This window comes from Urtica dioica, chromosome 8 (assembly GCF_054948205.1).
Source record: "Urtica dioica subsp. dioica isolate 48M chromosome 8, U.dioica_male_clone48M_v1_H2, whole genome shotgun sequence".
NCBI classification, from domain to species: Eukaryota; Viridiplantae; Streptophyta; class Magnoliopsida; order Rosales; family Urticaceae; genus Urtica; species Urtica dioica.
This window is the reverse complement of record NC_142763.1, coordinates 4,331,105-4,355,478: the sequence shown is the minus strand read 5'-3', so window position 1 is coordinate 4,355,478 and position 24,374 is coordinate 4,331,105. Positions and strand designations below refer to the sequence as shown.

The 24,374-nt window shown below is 33.1% G+C and overlaps 4 protein-coding genes and 2 long non-coding RNA genes across 6 annotated transcripts; 4 read left to right on the top strand and 2 right to left on the bottom strand.

The window, feature by feature from the left end:
- The first annotated feature begins 375 nt into the window (after window positions 1–375).
- Window positions 376–1,403, top strand: LOC149387425 (uncharacterized). Its single transcript, XR_016300481.1, has 2 exons — window positions 376–888; window positions 989–1,403. It is a non-coding gene; the product is annotated as an uncharacterized LOC149387425 (long non-coding RNA).
- A 186-nt stretch (window positions 1,404–1,589) lies between these two features.
- LOC149387424 (histone H3.2-like) lies at window positions 1,590–2,267 on the top strand. The gene has a single exon (XM_089621681.1). It carries the CDS (start codon window positions 1,689–1,691, stop codon window positions 2,097–2,099), a length of 411 nt encoding a protein of 136 aa, XP_089477807.1. The 5' UTR covers window positions 1,590–1,688; the 3' UTR covers window positions 2,100–2,267.
- A 2,071-nt stretch (window positions 2,268–4,338) lies between these two features.
- Window positions 4,339–9,460, top strand: LOC149387422 (uncharacterized). The gene is made up of 3 exons (XR_016301073.1): window positions 4,339–4,418; window positions 7,534–7,672; window positions 9,076–9,460. It is a non-coding gene; the product is annotated as an uncharacterized LOC149387422 (long non-coding RNA).
- On the bottom strand, window positions 4,665–5,758 carry LOC149387423 (transcription factor RADIALIS-like). The gene is made up of 2 exons (XM_089623248.1): window positions 5,400–5,758; window positions 4,665–4,821 (listed from the first exon to the last, which is right to left on the bottom strand). The coding sequence occupies exons 1-2, from the start codon at window positions 5,651–5,653 to the stop codon at window positions 4,797–4,799; spliced, it is 279 nt and encodes a 92-aa protein (XP_089479374.1). The 5' UTR covers window positions 5,654–5,758; the 3' UTR covers window positions 4,665–4,796.
- Window positions 9,461–13,436: 3,976 nt separating the features above from the next.
- Window positions 13,437–14,026, bottom strand: LOC149387421 (uncharacterized). Its single transcript, XM_089624317.1, has one exon. The coding sequence runs from the start codon at window positions 13,934–13,936 to the stop codon at window positions 13,562–13,564; it is 375 nt and encodes a 124-aa protein (XP_089480443.1). The 5' UTR covers window positions 13,937–14,026; the 3' UTR covers window positions 13,437–13,561.
- Window positions 14,027–21,538: 7,512 nt separating this feature from the next.
- LOC149387420 (uncharacterized) lies at window positions 21,539–24,288 on the top strand. The gene is made up of 4 exons (XM_089622143.1): window positions 21,539–22,153; window positions 23,602–23,691; window positions 23,779–23,846; window positions 24,031–24,288. The coding sequence occupies exons 1-4, from the start codon at window positions 21,539–21,541 to the stop codon at window positions 24,158–24,160; spliced, it is 903 nt and encodes a 300-aa protein (XP_089478269.1). The 3' UTR covers window positions 24,161–24,288.
- The last annotated feature ends 86 nt before the right edge of the window (window positions 24,289–24,374 follow it).

Below are 24,374 nucleotides of genomic sequence, written 5' to 3'. Positions count from 1 at the left end.
AGAACGACATGCCTGATTTTCGCAATGATTCGGATTTCGAACTACCACTCCACTTAAAGATAGGTGTATTATGTGTCGTTTTCCATGTACAGTCATTTTTATTTTTTGTAAAGGCACCAAATTTTGATAAAACCGAGTCTTCAAAAGCGCCATTGCCAGCGAAACAATATTGGCACCGTTTGGCACAGCTTTGTTTTTTTTAAAAGTGCTTTTAGTTTCTGTTTTTAAAAAAAACTGTTTTTTTTAAAAACTGACAGGTGTTTGGTAAACTGTTTATAAAACAGTTGTTGCTGATAACAAAAGCTGATTTAGTGTTTGGTAAAATAAATATATTATGGTTAAAAGACTAAAATAGACACGTTTTTAAAAATTAAATAATTATTATTAATATGATTCTTACAATGTATTTCAATCATTTTGCGAAAATCATTTTAAAAGAAACAAATTTAACATAACGTTGACTCCTTTACTTACAATGGATTTCAATCATTTTGCAAAAATCATTTTATAAGTGATAACAGGATATACATGTATTGTCCCTCAAAACAAAAAAAAGGATATACATGGATTGACCGTGGTTAGGTTAACTTGTGACTCCTCTACTTAACTCAGTTGAGACTTTAACATAAAGTTGTACAACCGCTTGGTCTTCAATTACCTCGAAAATGACGAAAGTGTAAATGACCGATTCATCAAATGTAGAAGCTTTTTTTTTTAAAAATAAAATGTAGAAGCTGATGAATGCGAATTACAAGTGACAGTAGAGAGAGAGAGAGAGGAGAGAGAGAGAGAGAGAGAGAGCGATCGATCAAGAACGATTGTAGAGGTCGTTGCTGCGGAGGATGGGATCAGTGGAGACAATTTAAATGGTGTTCCATATTCAGCGTGGTAGAATATTTTGCTTGAAATGAGATGTAGTTTCACTACGCACTTATTTCAAATCCGGGATTGTTTTTAGGGTTTTGATCTTCTTTTTTTTTTCCTCAAGCCATTGAGGTAGGCGACGAGCTCGGAGTCAGAGTATCGGAAGAGAGGGTTTGCCATACAAAAAGGGTGGACGAGGCGCCGAGGTCTGTTCTTCTGATAAATCTGATATCGGGATTGTTTACCATTTCTTCTAATAAATCTGTTGATAAATCTGTTCTGAGTTGAGTCTGAAGATCGGGTCTGTTTGTTCGATGGTTATTAGGAAATAATGAGGACATTACAGTAATTGTTGTTCTTGATATTTAATCGTTTTTAGCAAAAGCTAAGAATCGTAGCTTTCGGCAGTTACGTACAATATGGAAAAACGATTTTGAAGTTTTTAGAAACAGCTGTTTCACCAAACGCTTTTTTTCAATTTTGTTTTTTCAAAAAGCAAAAACACACCCTGAAAAACTGAACCAAACGGGACCATTATTGGCCAGATAAGTCTCACGCGGATCGCGATCCGAAAACACAACTAACACGTCATCTCTACCGTTAATTTGATACAAATCGACGCTTCAAATTCAATTTCTCATTTCCCCAATTTCTTTGTTCAATTCCCGCTTGAATTTTGGTTTATTTTTTTCATTTCGGCCACCCTATAAATACCACAGATCTCGGTTCTTCGTCTACCTAACACCTCTCCAACACCATTTCATCTTCGAGTCGAAGAACCCCTTTCATTCTCAGCAAAAAAATTTCACAGTTCCTAATCTGAAATGGCTCGTACGAAGCAGACGGCGAGGAAATCCACCGGAGGAAAGGCTCCGAGGAAGCAGCTGGCGACGAAGGCGGCGAGGAAGTCTGCGCCGGCGACGGGAGGAGTGAAGAAGCCACACAGATTCCGGCCGGGAACAGTGGCGCTGAGGGAGATCAGGAAGTACCAGAAGAGCACCGAGCTTCTGATCAGGAAGCTTCCGTTCCAGAGGCTGGTGAGAGAGATCGCTCAGGACTTCAAGACCGATCTCCGATTCCAGAGCAGCGCCGTCGCAGCCCTCCAGGAGGCGGCGGAGGCGTACCTCGTCGGACTGTTCGAGGACACAAACCTCTGCGCCATCCACGCCAAGCGCGTCACCATCATGCCCAAGGACATCCAGCTCGCTCGCCGCATTGGAGGAGAGAGGGCTTAGGGTTTCAGATCCAGTCATGGAAAGTCTGTTTGTTTGGTTGTTAGTCTCTAGATCTGAACAGTATTCGCTTTTATCTCCTTTTTAAATCAGCTATCGGGTTGTAAAATAGTCCCTAAAGTAATGTAAATTCCTTTACAATTCCGATATCTATTTTGGTTTTTATTTTTATTTTTTTCGTTTGTCCATTGCGTTATAAAATATATCTTGTTGAAAGTCAAATTTGTGGTCACTAATGGACTTATCAAATGACAAATTTAATACACATTTTCCCCTTTGTTCTGCTATGCTTTAGTGCAAACAATTTACCTGCTGTTTGTTTTAAAGTTTAGACTCAAGTGTTATTATGCCTTATGCTCTTGACAATGAATATCAGAATTTGCATTACACGCTTTTAAACCAAATAGTATTCGAGATCTAGAAGATACACACGTAGCTTTGGGTTGGCCCTCGTCTTAAGCGACGTAGGCAATTGCTTTAGGTTTTACATTTTAAAAGTCTTGCTTGTTTTATGTTAAGTCTCATTTTTCTAAAAATTTAATATAAAAAGGCTTCAATTTGAATTTTTTATTCGAAAGCCAATTATTTTATTATTGTTGCACAAGACCAACATATATGTATGTTGTTTCGTCTAATGGATGCGGACATGGTGGGACTTGGATATTTTGAACACCTTCGAGCATCTGAACAACTCGTCTTATGGGTGATCTGAGAGAGAGATTCTCTTGTATATACCACATTGACACTGCCACAAATCTATTGAACCTTTCTCTGCCCTCTTGCTTCCCAATTCATCATGTCAGGTGAGACTCACTTCTATTAGTATCATCATCAGCGCATCAGTGAGCGATGATGATAATTATTTTTGTTAATAAAATGTTTCACTGTTTAAAAAAAGTATATTACAAATAATGAAATCTCCATCTAATCAAAATGAGATATGTTTCGGTCTAAATAGACAAGAAAATAAATAAATTGAAAAAAGCCTGTTTGAAATTTTTTTTATTGCACTTTTATATTAATAGCACAATATTACTTAATATTCAAGAAACTCATATTTATCCCTAGAGTTTTTTCGTCAAATATTGCATCTATACACTGAGTTTTCAATTATATCATGTATATATCTCATCAAATTTATCACTCAACTCTCCTAAAAAAATTTAATGACACGAATACATAATTTCATCAAATTTTTCGTTCATATTTTTTTATGTACTTTTCGAAATGACAAAATTACTCTCACGAAGAACCTTCGCCTTTTTTCCTCTTTCTTTTGGTTGAACTCACCATAGTTCTATTTTGAATTAAGGGATCTCATAATTAAAATGATAACAAGAGAATAGAATTAAGGTTATTTTGGGGAAACATGGTTTATGATGCAGACTTACGAGGGTAATTTTTTCATTTTGAAAATTTACCAAAAAAGTTTAAAAAAAATGAGTGAAGTGATAAATATATGAGTTGTTAGAAAAATTAAGGAATAATAAGTGTAAATTCGTGGAATATATATAATGACTGTGTTTAGTGTAGCTTTGTTTTTTTAAAAAAATGTTTTTAGATATGCTATACGAAAAACTACTATTTTCAAAAACAGATGAGTGTTTGGCAAACTGTTGTAAAGTTACAGTGTTAGGAAAAACTGATTTAGTAAAACATATATTAGTATTTGGAAGTAATAATTATTTATATAAAACATAATTAATAATAATAAGAAGATATTCTTATACCAAAAGAAAATATTAAAATGAGTGTCTATAAATTGTAAAAAGTAAATAATAGATTTTGGTGACTTCAAAAAATTATTTGATAAAAAAATATAAAAGATAATTAGAATTAAATGTTAGTATAAGAGAAAAAAAAGTTAAGGGAGAGAAAATACAAATCAAAAGCAAAAACTAAATACAAATAACTTCAAAATTGTAGCTTTTAATTTTTTAGTTAAAATATTAAAAAACAAATTTTAACTGTTAAGAAAATCAATTTCATCAAACAGTTAAATATGATTTAGCTTTTACAAAAATCTAAAATCAAACTTAATAAACTAAGTCAAACATAATCAATATTCAATATTATGTTAAAAAAAAAAAACTCATGGTATTGTGAAGTATATATCAATTTCCCCCTTTTTGATGTCATCATATTTTCCATAAAAGGGTAATTATGTAATTGTAGGGGAAAAAAATGCTTTATTTGGTTCAAAAGCTAAAATTTCCCGCTTCTTCTTATAACTTCACAAATAGCGATCTAATTATCGCCCAGGGGCTCATGGAATCATGGAAGATTCAGATTCCGAATTGGAATCATGGCGATCAAAGTTAGGTTAGAGATCTCTTGATTTCGCTTCCTTTGTCTATTTTAGTTCTTCTGGCTTTTGAATTACGGTTTCTGTGTGGCTGTTTCGTGTGATATTTTCTTCGAAGATTTTACATTGCGATTAAGTATTTGGATCAGAAATTTGACAGTAATGATTATAATATAATGATTTCATTATCGAAATCTTACATGGAAATTGGAAAATACGGGACCGCAGAAAAAAAGGAGCTAGGTAGAGAGAGATACAAGGAAAAAGAAATAGAAATCACAAGTTGTTGTGATTTAAATGCATAGCTACGAAGTTGCTAATTAGAATTTAGAACCGAAAAACTGGATTATTATTTCATCATATAGTTGATCCGATGCGTGAGATTTTGCGTCGGATTAGTTGAGCTTGAGGTTTCTCATCCTGCAAAGGAAAAAAAAAAGTAAGTAACTGAAGGCATGAAATTACTGCATTGTGAATAGATTCCAGTAATTAAATAGATGAAAAAGAATTAAAAAAATAAAATAAAAAAAGCTCTCCTCAGTTTGCTGCATGTTGGGTTAGATATTTTCTTCTTTTTGTTAGTTTGGTTTGTTTTGAACATTCATTGCATATATCAAAGAATGTGTTTTCGGAATAAATTTCTGTAGAATGTCAAAAAGGCGATGAATAAGAATAGAAGAATCAATACGCGTAAATCACTTTTTGTAGGAACTAATAAGAGTGAAAATGGATGTATTTTTAACTTAGTTTTTTATTATCATTTTTAGGAAGGCTCTTTTTTCTTTTTGTTTACAGATTCTTATCAGTATATTGGTGAGAAGCTAGCTAGTGCTGATTGGGCCATTAGTAAGCTTTAGATTTGGGAGACACTATTATGGGACAAAAATCTAGGCTTGTTTTGTTGATGGGAAAAAGTAGTTGGAAAAGGTTTGACTAGAAAAGAAAAAAAAAGAGAACTCTCCTAGTGTCTATATATTAACACTTAAGCCAGGGTATACCTCTTTTCATTGCCGTTGGCGGTCCCACCGGTGGTCCTGTATTCCGGGAGCGGAATTTGGTCGGTCTCGATGCGCTTGACATCCTCGACGAGGATTTCGTAGTGCCTTTTCACTTCCTCGGGAGTTTTTCCGCCGCCAACGGCTCTTGCAACATTGTACCAACGGTCGGGGGTGTCTTTGTGGAACACGGCCAGAGCTTGCTCGAAGGCCTTGTTTTGCTTGACGGTCCATGACGACATTGTGGTGGAAGCCATTTGTGTGTTGAGAGATGGGAAGAAGAAATAATCGAAAGATGATAGTGAAGGAAAAAGAGTTTCAAAGAGGGTATATTAGAACTCTAATAGTTTTTGAGTGATGATTTGAGTGAAGAAAAGAGCATGCAAGGCTTGCTATTTATAAGGGAAATGAGTGAGGGGTGAGGTGGGATTTTGTGGCTAGTTGTCACGAATGTGCTTTGTTAAAAAAAAAAAAAGAAGAAGCATAATTTTGAGTGATTTGTCTCCTTAGGAACCACAAAATTGGAGCGGGGACAAAGATGAAGAACAACAATATTGGAGAATCCGTATCTCTACATGATTTCCTATGCTTAACAAGTTAAAAGGATATCATTCATTGTATGGTAGGCTTAACTAATTAAACAGCGTGGGTTAACATTATAGAAATAGGATTGGAAGGTCATAAATATGTGCTGTAGAACCCAATGTACAAAGAAAGCTTCTTGCTTGTTTAACAAACTAGCTTGAACTTGGCAAATTCACGTGGTGTGCCTTATGGGATTTTACCTAATTCCCACCAACTTGGGTAGAACTGTAATTAACTCTGACCCTTTAGAGATGTACTTGAAAGAACACTAGACTAATTCAAACAAAGCAGGAAGGGAAACAAAGTAAAATTTTACATGTTCTGTTTGATATTAATCCTTGCAAGGATCTAGAATACAAAATTAAACCAGCATTTAATTTGGTTGACCGTACAGAGCCTTTTACGTGTGCTTACAACGAAAACTGATCATATTTGTTTTCTCTCTGTATCAAATTTTATTTCAAAAAGCGTTCTCCTATTAGAAACCTTCCATACCATACTAACAGGTGTTTTCTTTTTCCATATGTACTCTTGTCCTGAACAACATTCCAAGGGCTTTCTAGCTGGATTCTTAATTCAAGTAGAATTATTGATCTCTGTTTTCTCTTTCTCCCTCTCTCTCATGAAGAATAAAATATTAACGTATCTAGATTCAGAAAAGGCAAAAAAAAAAAAAAAAAAAAATCAATTAACTTCCATGTTTTTAAGCCAGTGAGCTATTAGATTGGCTTTTAGTTTCGTAGGTATCACAAGACCGTAACACATACAATGTTGTTTAAGGGACACTTGTCACATATTTGCATATCTTCCTTCATTTTGTATATTTTGAATGTCATAACTTGTCACAATGTTGAATATCGCACATTAACACTCTCTTTAGAACTGGTTCTTTTACTTGATGTCTGAAGTCTTTACATTTGCATATATGTATTTATTATTAACACTACTATAACATTTGCATATGTGTGAAGTAGATATATAAAAAAATTAGTTAAAAAAAAGAAGCTGATTGAACCACGTACTTCATGATGGTGAGTCATGGACTCATTCACTATTTTCCGTTTGCTTTATTTGGTTACTCTGGTATGAGGTGAAAGTTATTTACAAGTATTACCATTCTCGAGTTATGAATTGAGTTTGTGCCTTGATGACAATATATTTGTTCTTTTCCTTCTACCCTTTTATGAGAAACTGCAATATTCTAATGTTGTGAGCTTCTTCATGAGTAGACTTATAATGGCACAAAAGATAAATTTCACTTATTCGTTTATGTTAACTGGTACAAGGAAATACTATTTTAGATCTTGGCACAGTAGAAGATGAGCTGTTCCAAGTCCATGATAATGTACTGGAAGAAAAAAAAAAAAAAAGGCTTAGGATTGTTAACAGGATATTCTGAAACCATTAATATTACCATTTTGTTAATAATAATAGATTATCTATGAATTGAACACCAAATAATTTACCATAATTCATTACTCTTTTTTGCACTACTTGCTTCTTTCTTGGTAAAGGCTAAGCTAAATATCTGTGTGATATAAAAATTCTATAGAATCAAACCAAGCATTGGATTTCTCAGGAAGGTCAGTACGTGATGCTGCTTTCAGCTCCAAGTTGGGCTTAGGTGTAGCCCCAGCCTATACGTAGTATTTGGACCTTATGGAATCTCACTATATCTTTGTATATGTGAGGTACGTAGAAAATGCTATGCAACGTCATTTTATTTATAAGTATTTGATGCAGCTAGCTAATTTTCTAACTCATTTTAAAGAAATAGCTCACGTTTCAGTTTATTAAGAAAATAGCTCATCAGATCGAAGTTAATTATCAACTTCAGTTTGATGAACTATTTTCTTAATAAAATGAAACTTGAACTATTCTTTAAAGAAAACTAGACGGATTAAACCACTCGAAATGTTGGTATTGCAATCTAACCAACGTTTCATTTAAGTTTCAAATGTAGCCACAAATGATGATGTTACTTTATTAGTCATTTAACAAATTACTACATTAACTTTTATTAAAATCTGTTGAACTTAAACATGTAGTCAACGTTTTTTTGGGTTAATTTCAGTTAATTTTTCGTTTATTTTGCTTATATGATTTATATTACATAAGGGTATTTTCAATATTTTCTAATCGTTTATTTATGTAAATTGTTAGATTACAAAATTTACCAAACGTTGGTTATATCCTTAAAATCATGTTTGAAATTGGCTACGTTGCTAAAAAGAGGGTGGACTATTAGACTACTGCCATAATTGTGCCCTTTTTATTTACTTATTTATTTTGCGTATCTCTACACTTTTTATTATTTTATTTGTCTATCTTTATATCCATGTGGTTCTAGGATTCAAAATGCTCCGAGAAAAACACATGTTTATAGAACATGTGTAAAATTAAAAAATAAAATAAAAATATAACCATATGCCCATAAGAAATTTTAAATTTTTAGCATAGTGCCTTATCTTTTTTTTTTTTAGCAAAAAAGATGTGAGTCCAGATTGTTGGTTCATACATATATGTCTCATCATATTTGCCCAGTTATTTATGTGGGAAATACTTTGATAGATTAGGTATGTATGGACACCAACCTTATGATTGTTTACGTGTTCTTTTTCATAAAAAAAAATGTCAAGTTGCCAAGAGTCATGGTCATAGGATATTGGCCACAAGCTAATGGGGCTATCACTTATCATTAGCTGATAGTTACCTCAAGCAACTTTCTAGGAATCTCTACTGAAATTTCAACACACAAAAAAGAAATATATATGTATATAATTATAATCGGATTAATTTTTCTGATGGTACAACTCTTGCCTTTAAATATATGGAGATCTCACAATCCAGTCAATAATAAGGAAAAATAAATAATGTTCGCTTTCTGTGGATTCTCAGTTTTGAGGACCATTCTTGTTGGTTAAGTGGTCCTTCTCTCACTCTCACAACTTGTGTATGAAAATGGTTACCTAGACTGACCTCTGATTTTAGAGTTTTAATATGTTGTTATAGAGTGTCACATATATTATATATACAATGGACCTTTATCTATATATATATATATATATATATATATATATATATTTGCTTTCAGTGTATACGATGGACTTGGTACCAGAAAAAAATCTCTCCGGTCATTTCAGATCAACTAGTGACGGTTAGGAAAAGGGCATAATTAACAAGAATCTGGGCCGCCTAAAGGTCGGCTCGTCTTGGCCGAAAAGTGGAAGATCAACTATTTATGGAATCAATTTAGAACAAAAAAATAAGTTGAGAGTCTCTTGAAAACTTATGTGGAGGATATCGTTGAGGATTGGTTGCTTGTGTGATTGAAAAGCCTCCAACATCACTGATAAACTTTTGACATATTTGCCTTTATTTTTTAATATGAGATTTTATGTTGAGAATTACGTATTTTAAGGCCATGTTTTATAGAATTGGCATAAAAACAGTTTTGATAATGCTTCAGTGGCTTGTATTCGTGATGGATAAGATAATACAGTCATGGCTACGTTGGTTGTGGAAAATCGTTGAAACTGAAAACATAGATAAAAGTCAAAGATATGAGCTGGATAAATAACCACCCTATTTTTTTTTTCAGAATATATCCTCCATCTTTATTTAGTAAACCCAGTACTCTTCTCATCTCATCACGCTGTATAAAACGGTTTACGGCGATGAAAACTAGAAAGTGACCCGGTATCAAAAGTGTTCATTATTAATTTTTTTTAGGGAAATAAAAAGCGTGTTATTCTGTTATTGTTTATATATATATATATATATATGTGTGTGTGTGTGTGTGTGTGTGTGTGTACGTACGTCGTACACAAAATTTATACGTATATTGCATGACAAAAAGCAGACATACTTAGAATAGAACAAGAAATTGTGTGTTTTCCTGAAAAAAATGTCGTTCTTGCAAAAGTACAATAGTTTAAACTCAAAATTGTGTCCAGTACGTTCTCTGTCATCATGATTGCCTTCCCCAAAATCAAAATGTAGCGGTAGAGCTTGGAATCGCTCGCCTTTTTTTTTTTTTTTTTTTTTTCTTCCATATAATAATTAATAACTGGTATATCCGTTAACAAAATCAACAATTTATTATCACACGACTCATATTTTTTTTACCATATATATATACGTCATCTCATCAGCTAATTAAATTACAAATATATATATATATATATATATTATATATATATATATATATATATCAGCGGCCGCTAATACATGTAGGCCCTACCTCCCCTCTCATAAAAATCATTAGACCATAAAATAGCTAATGATATGTGTGAGACTTTGAAGACTTCCCACATAATTTTATTTGTGTATAAATAATGATGTAATTTCCAAGAATAAAAAGAAGATAAAAATGTGTGTTAAGGTGTGGGATTTCTGATCACGTATTAAGATGTTGAATTGTTGGTTTGAATCTTAAGAAGTGCAATTTTTATTATGATTGGATTATAATCTAAGGTTGCAATTTGTGTCCAATGTAAAAATATCTTTTATGTTGAAGTTTAAGATTATCGGCTATAATTTGTTCGAATATTCAATGCATAATTAGTTGGATGATCCAATAAAATGATATATATCTCTACATATTGGGGGCAATTTCGTGATATAATCTTCACTTCAAGCCACATTTCTAAAGGGTATTCGACAAGTACATAGAATAATATCTTATGAACTTTTTAGAGGAAATACTGATTTAAATACACTAGTCTCTGATTCCCATTTCATAAACTTATACATAAGTTGTTCAAGTTATATTATAATTGAAAATAATAAGCCTCTTTTGGTCAAAGTTCATAGACTAGAACAATGATTTCATTATTATTTATGTTATTCTTTAGCTCCCTTGTAATAATGGAAAAAAAATGTCCAACACATAATGTAAATAACAGTGCATTCGAGTGCTTTAGTGACGTAAAAATAGATACAGCTACCGCAGCCCCTGCTTCTTCAGGGGGAACTCAATAATTAATTTTAAGATATAATAATCATAAAACATCTTGTATTTCAAATTTTATAAATAATTTATTTTTATTTTTATTTCAAGACAATTTTATCTTTATTAATTTAAATGAAACTCTAAACATAAAAAATAAAGACGTACGACAAATATCATAATTATTTCGCAAATACTTGATGTGAATCACGTAAAAATATATTACTTTAAAAAACATAAAATATACCGCAAATATAAAAATTGATTATTGTAAATATTATAATCATATATCCTTTATATTCATAATACTTCTAATGGTTTTATTAGTATTAAGTTAAATACCATCATTGTTGATATATATGTAAATATAATTAATTAATATCATTCATATTAATTTATTTGTTTATGAAATACCTGGCGGTATACTCTTTTTTTGGTGATTCACCCCGCGATAACGGATCACTTTGTAGTATCGTTAACTTGTAAACTTTGTCAAATACCATGGTATACTACCGGAGGTGTGAGGTATATCAGTGATGAAATCACAAGTGCGGTATGGTAGCGGTAAGAAATATCTTAATCCTTGAGAAAAACTATAAATAAATAAAAAAATCAAATAAAACTATAAAAAAAAAAAAAAAAAGTTACTGTAAAATTGGGTGTTTATTAAATAAAAGAGTTAATGAGATTGTAAAGAAGGTGCATGCCATTAATTAACGAATTGTTATGCATATTGTTAATATCGAGATCAAATAATCACGAAACTTTTCGGTAAAAGAATATATTTATTATACTTTATGAGTTTCAAATTCACGTCGTAAATGATCCCATTCAAGAAAAAATGACAAAAAAGTAACAACAAAGAAAATATTGAATACGAATATTATTATAATTGAATATTAATGGGAATATTACAAGTGAGAGTTGTTGCGAGCAAATGTGTATATGAAAAGTAACGAACACTTGTTCTCTTAGACAGACTATTTATAGATAAAAATATTTAAAATCCTAAATCTTAAAAGAATGGGAGATATGTGACGTGATGATAGACCTAGTTGGTTATGAATCCTTGTTGATTTGACCCATCCTATTCCTATATTTTTACAGGGACGAAGCCGGGATTTCACTTTACGGGGGTTAATTTGTAAAAAAAATTCAAGGAGAGCTAATTTGTAAATTTTAAGGGTAAAAAATTATAAAAATAAAATAAAAAGTGAGTAAAAAGTACAATTTTTTTTTTTGATAGCCCCCCTCATATACACATGCCTTCGTGCCTGTTTCTACGCATATCTTGTAGACTTTCCACACCTTGTGGGCTCTCCATACATTGTGGGCTTCATTGGTTCTGGGCCGATATGTTTACACTCGTTCCCTTCTTTCCTCATATATTCTACCTTGGACCTTAATTGAGCTTTTTTAATCAAAGTCCCACAGTCCCACTCCAACAGATATCATGTCTGAATGTTTAAAGGATCATATATAGTTGAAGATAATTTCAGGTGAATTACATGGATTCAAACGGGTAAACGCAAGTATAACAATTATGATAATCAATAAACAAAAGATAATTGTACGATCACCACGCTTGAATGAATGAAATCAAAGGAAACAAAATTAAATAAAGATGGACTTCCAACTATAATAATTAGAAATAATGTTGTCATCAGTTTTTAAAATTCCAGTATAATTTATAAACCAATAAATGGCCGCTACATACTTACGGGCCGTTATTACCCCTCATTTATTAAAAAAGTTACTATTTTGGATATACTTTATTTCATTCTGGTCCAAAAATGTTTTAGTTTTTTCAGTTATGGCACCGTACAGGTTGCTTATGTGCTCGCAACAATATTTCTTGGCTCCTCAAGTGGCTCGTTACCAATTGATTGTGAGACGGAACTAAATGACGCGTAACGTTGTTTTTGTCCTCTCGACCTTGCATTGAGCTTTTGGATGGTAAGTAGTGCAGCGAATTTAATTATGCGTGTGTTGATATAATCACTATGGGAATTTACTGTGTAATTATAGTATGTAAGACTGACTCTAAATTTAAGGGGGTTAAAATGAAATTTTTATTTTTTGCAATTATATCATAAATTTTTTAAGGTAAGAATAAGAGAAAAGAAAACAAATTTAAATGACAAATGTATAATAATAATAATAAAAAAAAAAACTTGAGGCGGGGTTTTAGTCCATTCTGAATAATAGTTGGCTCCGTCCCTGGGTATGATCAATGGTTATTATGAAAAAGACTGGTTTCGGAGCGCTCTCGATCTCTTAAGTTCTTTTTATTATTATAGTTCATCTTACTTGTTTTTACACCGTTATATATGTTGAGGCTCAGTGTTGTATATATATGGGCTAGCTTAGAGCATATTTTTATAAAAACTTCATATATTATAAGAGATTCCCACACGCTTAATATTATTAATTACTTTTGTTGTTATTTATAGGCGAGTGATAATATATTATATCATGTGCGCGTAACGGTTGAAATATTTGAGTTCATGACGCGGAGATCATATTATTTGTGCTAAACCAAGCAGAATCTAGCTTTTAGACCGAAATACACACACACACACATATATAAGAAAAAGAGCCAATACTTAATTGAACAAAACGTTCTCTCTTAGAGCTTTTCCTGCGCAGCCTTGGCTGCCTCACCGGCTTTCTCCCAAGTCTCGCCGGCTTTGTCTCCGACGGTCTTGGCCACCTCGCTGGCCTTATCTCCGACGGTCTTGGTCGCCTCGCCGGCCTTATCTCCGACGGTCTTGGCTGCCTCGCTGGCGGCCTTGGCCGCCTCGTTGGCCTTTTCCTCAACGGCCTTGGCCGCCTCGTTGGCCTTGTCCGACACCTCGGCTCTCACGCCGTACGGCCTCTTCACTCTTACCGACGATGAACTCTTCTGACCGAAGCTCGCGATCTTAGTCGTCCTCGCCGGGCCGGCTCTAAGCCCATTGAACCCCGATAACGCCATTGACGATGATGATAATGATGATGCCATGATAATTTTACTTTAAGAGAGGCTAGTACGTACGTACGTGAATGTTGTAGTTTATGTAGTAGTGTACTCGAAGAAGATCATTATATAGTACGTCTTGTAATATACTTTACTTGGTGATGAAGAGTTCATGTGTGTGTGTGCGTGGAAGTTGTGGAGGTGGTTCATCCATGGATATCCTCCACATACTCTATGCATGCTGACATGTCATCCTCACACTCGCTGCTTCTGGATCTTTTAGATATATATATATGCCATGTATTGCAAAAAAAGAAAAGAAAAAATATCAGGGTACGACGTTTGTAAAATATCTGAGTCGACCTCCTTTAAGAAAAAAAAAATATCTGAATCCTAGTTGAAAAGAGGAGGATAAGAAGTGAAAGATGATGGTTTTTAATATATAGACACCCGTGGACGATTTATCATGTATATTAATAATGGGTAAGATCTATGTATTATAGTTTTCTAGGGTTTTGATGAAATTGGAACCTGTGGAGGAGGTTCATTACTTGGATATCCTCCACATAATCTATGCATGCCATTATATTGCAAAAATAAAATATCAATGTAAAATATCTGACTACTCCTTTTCGTAAAAAAAAAAAAAAAAAAAAAAAACTGAATCTGAATCCTCATGAGTTGAAAAGCGGAGGACAATTTCCAGTGGATTAGTACTGTAAAAGATGATGGTTATTAATATATACGGACACCAGACGCTTTATCATGTAAATGTATTAATGATTAATAATCAATAAAAGGGCTAGGGCATATTTTCGGAATAATTTGTGTGGTTAGATTTTTTTTATGTTGGGTAATTAATAATAATCATGATTTAAAATAATTAGTTTAAACAAATCAAATGTATAAAATAAATTAACATATCAAATTTAATAAATAATATTAAACAAGTTATATAATTTTTTAAGTCAAATATTTAATAATTTATAAATATTTGGCCAATTATGTAAAATAATTTTTTCAAAGGATCAAATTAATGTAAATACAAAAAAATAAATGCACGCTACATTTGACCCGTCATTGTTCATTCTCCCCTAAAACGATATTAATTTTAGCGTGGGTTTTGGGGATTGGGTAGAGCTCCAATATTTTGCAGTTATGTTGAAGACGACTTTAGGATATTAACTATTGACCTAATTGGTTCAATTATTTAGTTAACTGAGTTATGGCCAGGTTGTTATAACTGATATCGTACGTTGATGTATCAATTCGTCATTAATAATAATTTACCTCTTGTTTGATATTTCTCAATCCTCTCAATCTTATTTCTCTTTGTTCATCAAACATAGAGAAATTTGATTTAATATGACCTACTCAAAAATAGCTGGGCAACGGACGAAATCGGAAATGCCGTACCGAGGACGAGACCTTCCGACGATCTCCCGGAAGGAAGCTTTCCGTCACGTTTCACACGGAAATTCCGTGGGTCCGGAAATGGTATTTCCGTGCCGAGTGAATATTCGACGGAACTTGACGGAACGCCTTCCTTCCGAGCTGCGAGAAACCTGCAACAATGGCAGACATGATCTGGGTCGTTGGATTTTATATCCAACGGCCCAGATGAAACCAAAAAAAAAAAAAAAAAAAAAAACTCAAACGTCAGGTCAGCGACCGGGTCAAGCGCTCCTCTGACATTTCCGCCACGTCCGCGGAAGGAAACTTCCGTCCTTCATCCAGCGGTAGACGGTTCTTCCACGAGGCGCAGTCGATGCTCGGAATTCCGTTCCGACGATTTTCTGCCGTCCGAATGCGCAGGATGTCAAAATTCATGATATTGGGTTTAAAAACTCACACCCACAAATATTTGAGAAATATGCCTGTTTCTACGAAACTACCATTAAATGCATATTTAAAGTCCATGGCCGCATAAATCATTAAATGGCCGCGTAGTTCAAAAATGTCCGCATATATATATATATATATATATATATATATATATATATATATATATATATATATATATATATATATAGATAGATATATTGTCCGCATATTTCATAAAATGGCTACAAAAATATCAAATGACTAGAATTTATTGTACATATATGTTAGGAACATGCTATAAGTTGGACTTAACTAACTTACTACGAGTAATTCCTTACGAAATAAAAAAATACTCAAAAGTTGTTGAAAATGTGGTGTGTGTGAAAGAGAGAGGGTGAGTTACGAGGGGGATAATTTGAGAAAAGTGTGAAGGGTATATAAGAGTAAAGTTGGTAATTTTATGTTAATATTTATTAAGGGACAAAATTCAAATGTCATGGATTTTTTTTAGTCATACCATATCAAATTTGTCTTTCAATAGTTGGGCCACCCGTGGTAGTTAGCTTGGTCTAGCGGTAATCCCACACAGACTTCGACGGTGAGGTCATGAGTTCAAGCCCCCATGGGATACAGAAATGCATGTCCCTTAGGATTTATTCTAAAAATTATGTAATCTTGACCAATAGTGTCACTTATTATGTAATTTTGACCGATAGTGTCACCTGCGCTTTGCACTGCTAATATATCATGTAATCCTTGGCCGATAGTGCCCTTACTAAAAAAAAAAATAGTTGGGCCACCCGTGGATGTTCTTTGTCACAAAATTAATCTTTCTAAATCTTATGCGTGAGAGAATATGCAATGTGCTATTTATAAATATTTGAAAAATTTAACTCTGAACCGTCCCACCGTGTCAGTATGAAACACCTGATCTTATTAACAATATTAGATCTTTTTCTTAATGCTTATATTGCATAGGGCGGCGCAAAAAAACCGTAAAAACCGTAAACCGGACCGGACCGGTGATTTTTAGACCGTCGGTCCAGTTTAAAACGGTTTTTTTTGCGGTCCGGTCCGGTTTACTCAATGCAAACGGTCCGGTCCGGTTTAAAAAAAAACCGTTAAACCGGACCGGACCGGTTTATTTATAAAAAAAAATAAAAAAAAAATAAATTAATGTTCAATTAGCCAAATTAGGCATTTGTGCATGTATTTAACTCTCATACATGACTATATGTTTGTGTTTTGGTGGAAAATTAATGGTTTTTTTTTTAATTATGTAAAACGGTCCAACGGTCCGGTCCGGTCCGGTCTAAACGGTTCAAAACGGTCCGATCCGGTCTAGACGATTTAAAACGGTCCGGTCCGGTCCGATTTTTACAGTTTTTTGGTCCGGTCCGATTTGAGTTTTTTTGAACCGTTTTGAACGGTCCGATCCGGTTTTTTGGCCGGTTTTGGACCGGACCGGACCGTGCACAGGCCTAATATTGCATATAGAAAAATGTGACAACTCATGTTTTATTTTTTTTCTCTTCTTCTTCAAATAAAGAGGTTTCTCAAAGCTGAAGATTATTAAGTCACATCATCCACGTCCCAAAACAGATTGAATAGACTTGCTAGCTTGCCAATTAAAAAATAGTTCTTAAACAAATTTGAATATAATTAAAGATACAATTAGTAAATTTATCTTTAAAAAGCAGAAAAAATAAATTTTATATAATTATTATTTTGGGAATTATTATTAATTTTTTTTATTGTTAGTTATCGTACAAAGCTTTCATATAGATCGAGCCGCCTCGGATTGATCGATTTATTTCAGTCGGTTAAGATCATACATAGTCTTGGCCACTTGAGGGGTTATTTTTAATTTTTTTTACAGACATTTGAGGTTTTGGTAGACATGAGTCACACGACACACCTTCCTAAATACACTAATATTTCTTATCATTAATAATAGAAATATATTACAATAATTTTATGTACCATCCTCAAGGTTAAATAGCAAATACACAATGCTAATTTACCCAAATCAGCACATAGTGTAAAGTGTAAGAACTCGCGCCCAACATTACACTCTCACGCTCTTTCTCTAATAGAATACTCAACATCTTATTGAAAAAAACAGCTATTTCATATCCATATAATACTCAATAATAGAAAAAATATGACCATTTAGAACGGAAGAACTACGGAATTTCAATTCTTTCTGTGCACTTCCATGGAACTTCTAATTCCGTGATGATTAGAAGTGGAAATTCCATTTACGTGTGGTGTGCGAAAAATCATTTCCGTTCCACACAATTCTTTCTCATTTTTATTTATTTATTTATTATTTTTGAAGTATAAATAGTTGGATTAATATTCAACTGCCCAGATTAATCTACTACAAAAAATGGATATTTTCACGGCTGAAACAAAAATTTTCACTTCTATATATACGAAATTTCCGATCAACAATCAAATGAATTAATTGTTCGTTCTAGTCAAATATAGAATTTCATAAAGAATAGAAATGGATAATAGAAATACTCACTAATATTAGTGGATCATATGGGAAGTTGACCGACCAACTAACTAATACAAAATTAACTAGCTCAAAATCTTCAGAGATATCTTACTTCTGGCATTTTTAGAATCATTTATTTAATTTCTGCGAAGGGACAGGTCACACTCAACTCCTCACATGGATCAAGGCATTAATTTAAGTACTAATTATATCCCATAAATGACATTTTGTTTTATTTTATGGCCTTCAAATCTTCAATGATCAATCATGCTATTTTTTCTTTTAAAAAATCTAAAATTTAAATATAAAGTACAGAGTCCAATAAAATAAACCACTTTAATAATTAAAGTCAACGATTTCACAGAATTGTTGTGTTATATAAGAATAAAATGTGACAGTAATTAAATGAATAAAAATCATCCAAAAATCCCACAACAATATTATAATCGGTTCGTACAGTCTGTACTCTGTAGTAGCTATCTGTATAACGCGGAGGATGGTATTTTCCAAAAGATCATGATGTTTACGACACTTTCAAACAAACACGTGCGCACAAACGCAATGATGGATTCATAGAGAAATTGCATCATCTGTCGCTGATTTCGTAATATTTTTTCACTTTTCATCAAAAGACTAATTTGATAAAAAAATGTCACTATCTATTAACAATATTGACATCTATTTTTATCATTCACTATTAGATGTCAACATTGTTGACATAGATTGTGACATTTTGGGCCAAATTAGATTTTGGTAAAAAGTGGAAAAATATTACGAAATTGGTGACAGAGACAATTTCTCCGGATTTATATGAGATCTAGGTGATCACTTGACCCCGCTCAATTTTTTTATTATTATATTTTTTACTCATTTATTATTTTTTTAAAAAAATTATCTTAAAAGTTTACAAATTAGTCCCACTTGAAATTTTATTTTTCAAATTAACCTCCCGGAATTTCTTTTTCAATTTTGCCCCTTCTGAGCTATTCTGGATCGTCACTGCACACACACACACACGCACGCACACGCGCGCGCGCACACACACACGGGTATAATTCTGTTTCCAATTCAAAAATTATTACACATGGGTATAATTCTGCTTCCAATTCATTGGAGAGGTCCTCCACTTAATTATCTTTGTTGTAGTACGTACTTGGGTCAACATAACTTCGTACGTGGTCCTCGTGATTTTTTTTTTTTTTTTTCAGAAGTCCTATCGTGATTCTTAATATCGTGCAAAGCGTACGTAGTATATAATTAGAGCTCGTGGTTCGTTGTAATGAAATAATGATCCCAGTGTTTGTAGTGCCCAAAAATACTTTGACAAAAATCTCGAATATTTTGATACCTCACGTTTTTACTAGGCTCTATATCTATTTTGATATTAAAAAATTACTCTTTTTAAAATTATTATTTATAAGGCCAAAATTGTTAATTCTCGCTTAAAGCCCACAAATTTATTCAGTCGGTCCTCATCATACTAACCATTTTTTTTTATAATATGTTTTATGTGGAGAGCTTGTCCTTATAAAAGGTGTGATATCAAACTACCAATTACATACGACATTGTCACTGAGGAGTGCTAATTAAAAAAAAAATTGAGGCGGGTTAATTCGAAAATTTCTCACGTTATTTATTTTCAAAAGAAATATTAAATAGTAAATAAAATGAAAAAGAGTCAACATTTGAGAGGGCTCTAAGGCCAATCGGGATCCGTGCCCGATTGTCGCTGCACTGAATTGAGGAATTTACTGAGCGTACAATTCTACTTGTTATATTTGGACACTAAATTGATGTAAATTTAATTTGTGACTTATACACACACACATATATAGAGAAATTTCATTAATTGAGCTTAATAAGCCATTAAATATCAAGATTAGACCCTAATATTTAAAAATATCTAAATATGGACTTTTGAACACATTTTGGACAAAAATACCCCTGATTCAAAAAACCCATTTTTTTTTCTTCTCATTTTCAAATCATTTTCATCTTCGAATTGGTTGCGCTAGGATTAGAATTTTAGGAATTTGGGTATGTGTTCAGCTTCGATTTTGAGGGTTTCACATTGTATCTCATCGTACGGCATCGTACAGCATCGTACGACATCGTACGATATCGTACATTATAATGTGTATGAATTTTATCGTACATTATAATGTACGATGTCGTACGATGCTGTACGATGCGATACGATACATTATAATGTACGATAAAATTCATACACATTATAATGTACGATATCGTATGATGACGTACGATGCTGTACGATGTCGTACGATGCGATACGATGCCGTACGATGAGATACAATGTGAAACCCTCAAAATCGAAACTGAACACATACCCAAATTTCTTTAAAAAAAAAAAAAATTCTAATGGATGGACAACCAATTCGAAAATGAAAAGAATTGTGATGAAAATGAATGAGAGAAAAATATGGTTTTTTTGAATCAGGGATATTTTGGTCCAAAATGTGTCCAAAAGTCCATATTTAGATATTTTTAAACATTATGGTCTAATCTTGATATTTAATGGCTTATTAAGCCCAATTAATGAAATTTCTATATATATATATATATATATATATATATATATATATATATATATAGAAACAGGCACGAAGCCATCTGTATAGCCCCCCCTCAAAAAAAAAATTGTACTTTTTACTCACTTTTTATTTTATTTTTACAATTTTTTACCCTTAAAATTTACAAATTAGCCCCCCCCCCCCCCCCCCCCCCCCCCCCCCCCTTGATTTTTTTTTACAAATTAGCCCCTCCTAAATTGAAATCCTGGCTTATATATATATATATATATATATATATATATATATATTTGGACACTGTTTTATTAGAGTAGCGGAATGTTATAATATTCAATTCTACTTGTTATAACTTATCAAACTTATATTTGGACACTGTTTTATTAAATAGCGGAATGTTAACAAAAAATGATGTAGCTTATAGATATAATTAAAACTATTTGTTACTTTGATAAGTTTTATTATCTTGTTTTTATAAGATGTCAGGAAATAATATGCTTGCTAATCCACGTTTGTGCACCATCCACCAACTAGAATCGACAACGTGTAATTTTTTTATTTTTTTATCGCACCATTTTTTCATCACATGTCAACTTATACTCCCAATTCAAATAAAAATTAAGAAGGACCGCCAAAAAAAAAATTAATAATAAAAACCCTTTGCTGTATAGTCTTTCCTCTTCTGATTTCTTCCATATATAAGGCGTATGATCTCACTAATTCCCTAATTCACAAAAAAAAGAAAACCATCGAAATAAATAGATTAAAAAAATGGGATTATTCTTATTCTCAATATACATGGCCTTACTAAGAACAGCTTTAAAGCTAGTAGGTCTGAGACAACACAGAGTCGAGATCGAACCGGGCACGATCATCAACATCTGGGGCCCAAACCGAACCGACCGGAATGAGAAAAAAGCCGTCGTGTTACTTCACGGCTTCTCAGCCGACGGAGCATTCAACTGGCAGTTCCAAGCCCTAGCTCTGGCCGGAAAGTACTCGGTGTACATACCGGACTTCGTGTTCTTCGGCCGGTCGGTCACGGACCGACCCGATCGCTCGCCGGAGTTCCAGGCCCAGTGCATGGCCCGAGCCCTGGCCCGGCTCGGCGTAGAACGTTGCACTCTTGTGGGGACGAGCTACGGTGGGATGGTGGGTTTCAAGATGGCGGAGATGTTCCCGGAGCTGGTCGAGGCGGTGGTGGGAGTCTGTACGGTCATGTCTATGACGGAGTCGGTGAGCTCGGAGTCGCTCCGGCGGATCGGGTTCAAGAGGTGGTCGGATTTTCTGTTGCCGGAGACGGCGGAGGGTGTGGCGGCGATGTTTGACGTTGGCACGTACGGTCTCTCTGGTGTTCCTGCTTGGGTTTGTAACATGCTTTTGGAGGTACGTTAATATATATACGTGTGTGTGTATATATCCCTTTTTTTTAACATAAACTTTTTTCATGTTTTTTTATAACCGAGAAATGAAATCAATGTGTATTTTTTCAATATTACTAATTATTTTAAAAAAAGTACACTTAATTCTTAAATAGATATTAATATTCTAGAAATATTAGATATACAAATTATTTCTTATGAGATTTTTTGTATTTTTTATTTAATAAATTAATTATTGATATTACTACAATAAGCATTAGAAATAAATTTGTACTACTTTTTATTAAAAACATAATCTAATTTTTTTTTCTTTCAACGTCTCGAATTTCAAATTTAGTAGCTTGGTGTGCCAGAATAAAGTTTAAGTGTCGAAGTGTAACCTGACAAATTTAATTAGTGGCTATATTTCATGTCAAAAGCTTTAAATATGTTTGGATATATCGTATGTATATATAATTGAATGATATGTAATTCAATCGAGTGGTCGAACAGGAAATGATCATTTCATCGTAAATGATTTATTATGAAAAATCATTTTTTAATAGTTATAATGATTTATTATCATGAATATCACGATTTCATCATGATCACGATATTCTTTATTATATTTTTATTTGCCTCCGTTGGACTAATTTATAATTATATGATAGTTAGGCTAGGAATTTGATAAAAGGAAGCCGAATAGCTAGGCTGTATTTTTTTTTTCTGTTGAAGAAACGTGGGCGGGATCATGGAGAAATAAATTAAAGTCCTCACTTAAATGGCAGAGAAAAATCATAGTTATAAGCACGGACTAATATCATGTCGGTCGGAAACCACCTCTTTTAAAGCACATGGAGGAACGATTCCCAACCAACGGGCGCCCGAGCATGAGAAAGAGCATAGCGAGTCATATTATGAGCGGTTTTATTACAATTACGAGTATGAAAAAGAAAATCCAAAACAAGAAAATTAGAAGATAGAATTTAATATCGTTAATAATCGTGCCCATGACGAAGCCAGGAATTTAAGCTAGGAGGGGTTAATATGCAGAAAAAAGTTGAGGGGATACTGATTTGTAAATTTTTAGGGTAAAAAAGTTTTAAAAAAATTCAAAAAGGGGCAAAAAAATACAAAAAAATGCAAAAAAAAAAAAAAAAAAACTGAGGGGGGGCTATAACTCTTTACTGGCTTCGTGCCTGATCGTGCCAAACTCCGTAACCGGTACAGTGTCATTCTGAATAGCCGAGAGTATTTCCAAACAATCCGATTGAATAATAATATTCTTCCAGCCCATCCCGCAAGCAAAAAAGCATACCTTATAGGATCGAGCTAGGCCGTATTTCTAACTCTCCGTTTATGAGTACATATGAGCTTACAGCTATAATTTTCATCAATAAATTGATTAGCGTAATTTGTTACAATAGTAAGTTGCGTTTTAACTCATCAACCTTAATTGATGTGTGATGGCAGGCAATATTCGACAACCCAAAAGAAAAGAAAGAACTACTGGATGCTCTGATAACCCCAGATGAAGATTTTTTCGTCCCTAGTTTTTCCCAGGTTTTTTAACTAAATTTTTCAATGAACTGTTTTTAGTATCTTTTTGTCTCTTTGTTTGTGTTCGTAATTTGACTACTTATTGTGCAGAAATTTGGTCTTATATGTGGGCAAAATGACAAGATCTTCAACATGGAAACCGCCATCAACTTGAAAAGGTAAGTTAATTATGTTTGTGTGTGTGTGATTTTATTATTTTGTTATATATAATGAAGGAAAATGATTAGTGGTTGAACTTTACAAAAGCTACGTTTGTGTGCACTTTTTAAAGTAGCTTTTGGGTTTACTTATTTATTTTATTTATAATCTTGACATTGTTAATTGGTGATTAATTAACTGTAGGCAATTAGGAGAGAAGGCGATAATATTGGAAAGCATAGAGAAAGCAGGCCATCTTTTGCAGATTGAGAGGCCATTTGAATTGAATAAACATCTGATAAAAATCATTGCCTCGTTATCCAAGGACACTTGATTAAATTGTGAACCTGTACTCAATTATTATTTGTATAATTTCCTTTTCCCCTTTATTTATATTTGAAGCTCATCCAAAGCAAAGAAAAGGCTCTATGTTTTTTAATAATGTGAATTTTGGATTTTAGATACTTTAGCGTTCAATAATATTTTTTAAGAAATATAATTTGTATTGTAAGTGATACTGTTTGATTTGAAAATACAGATTTAGTTGA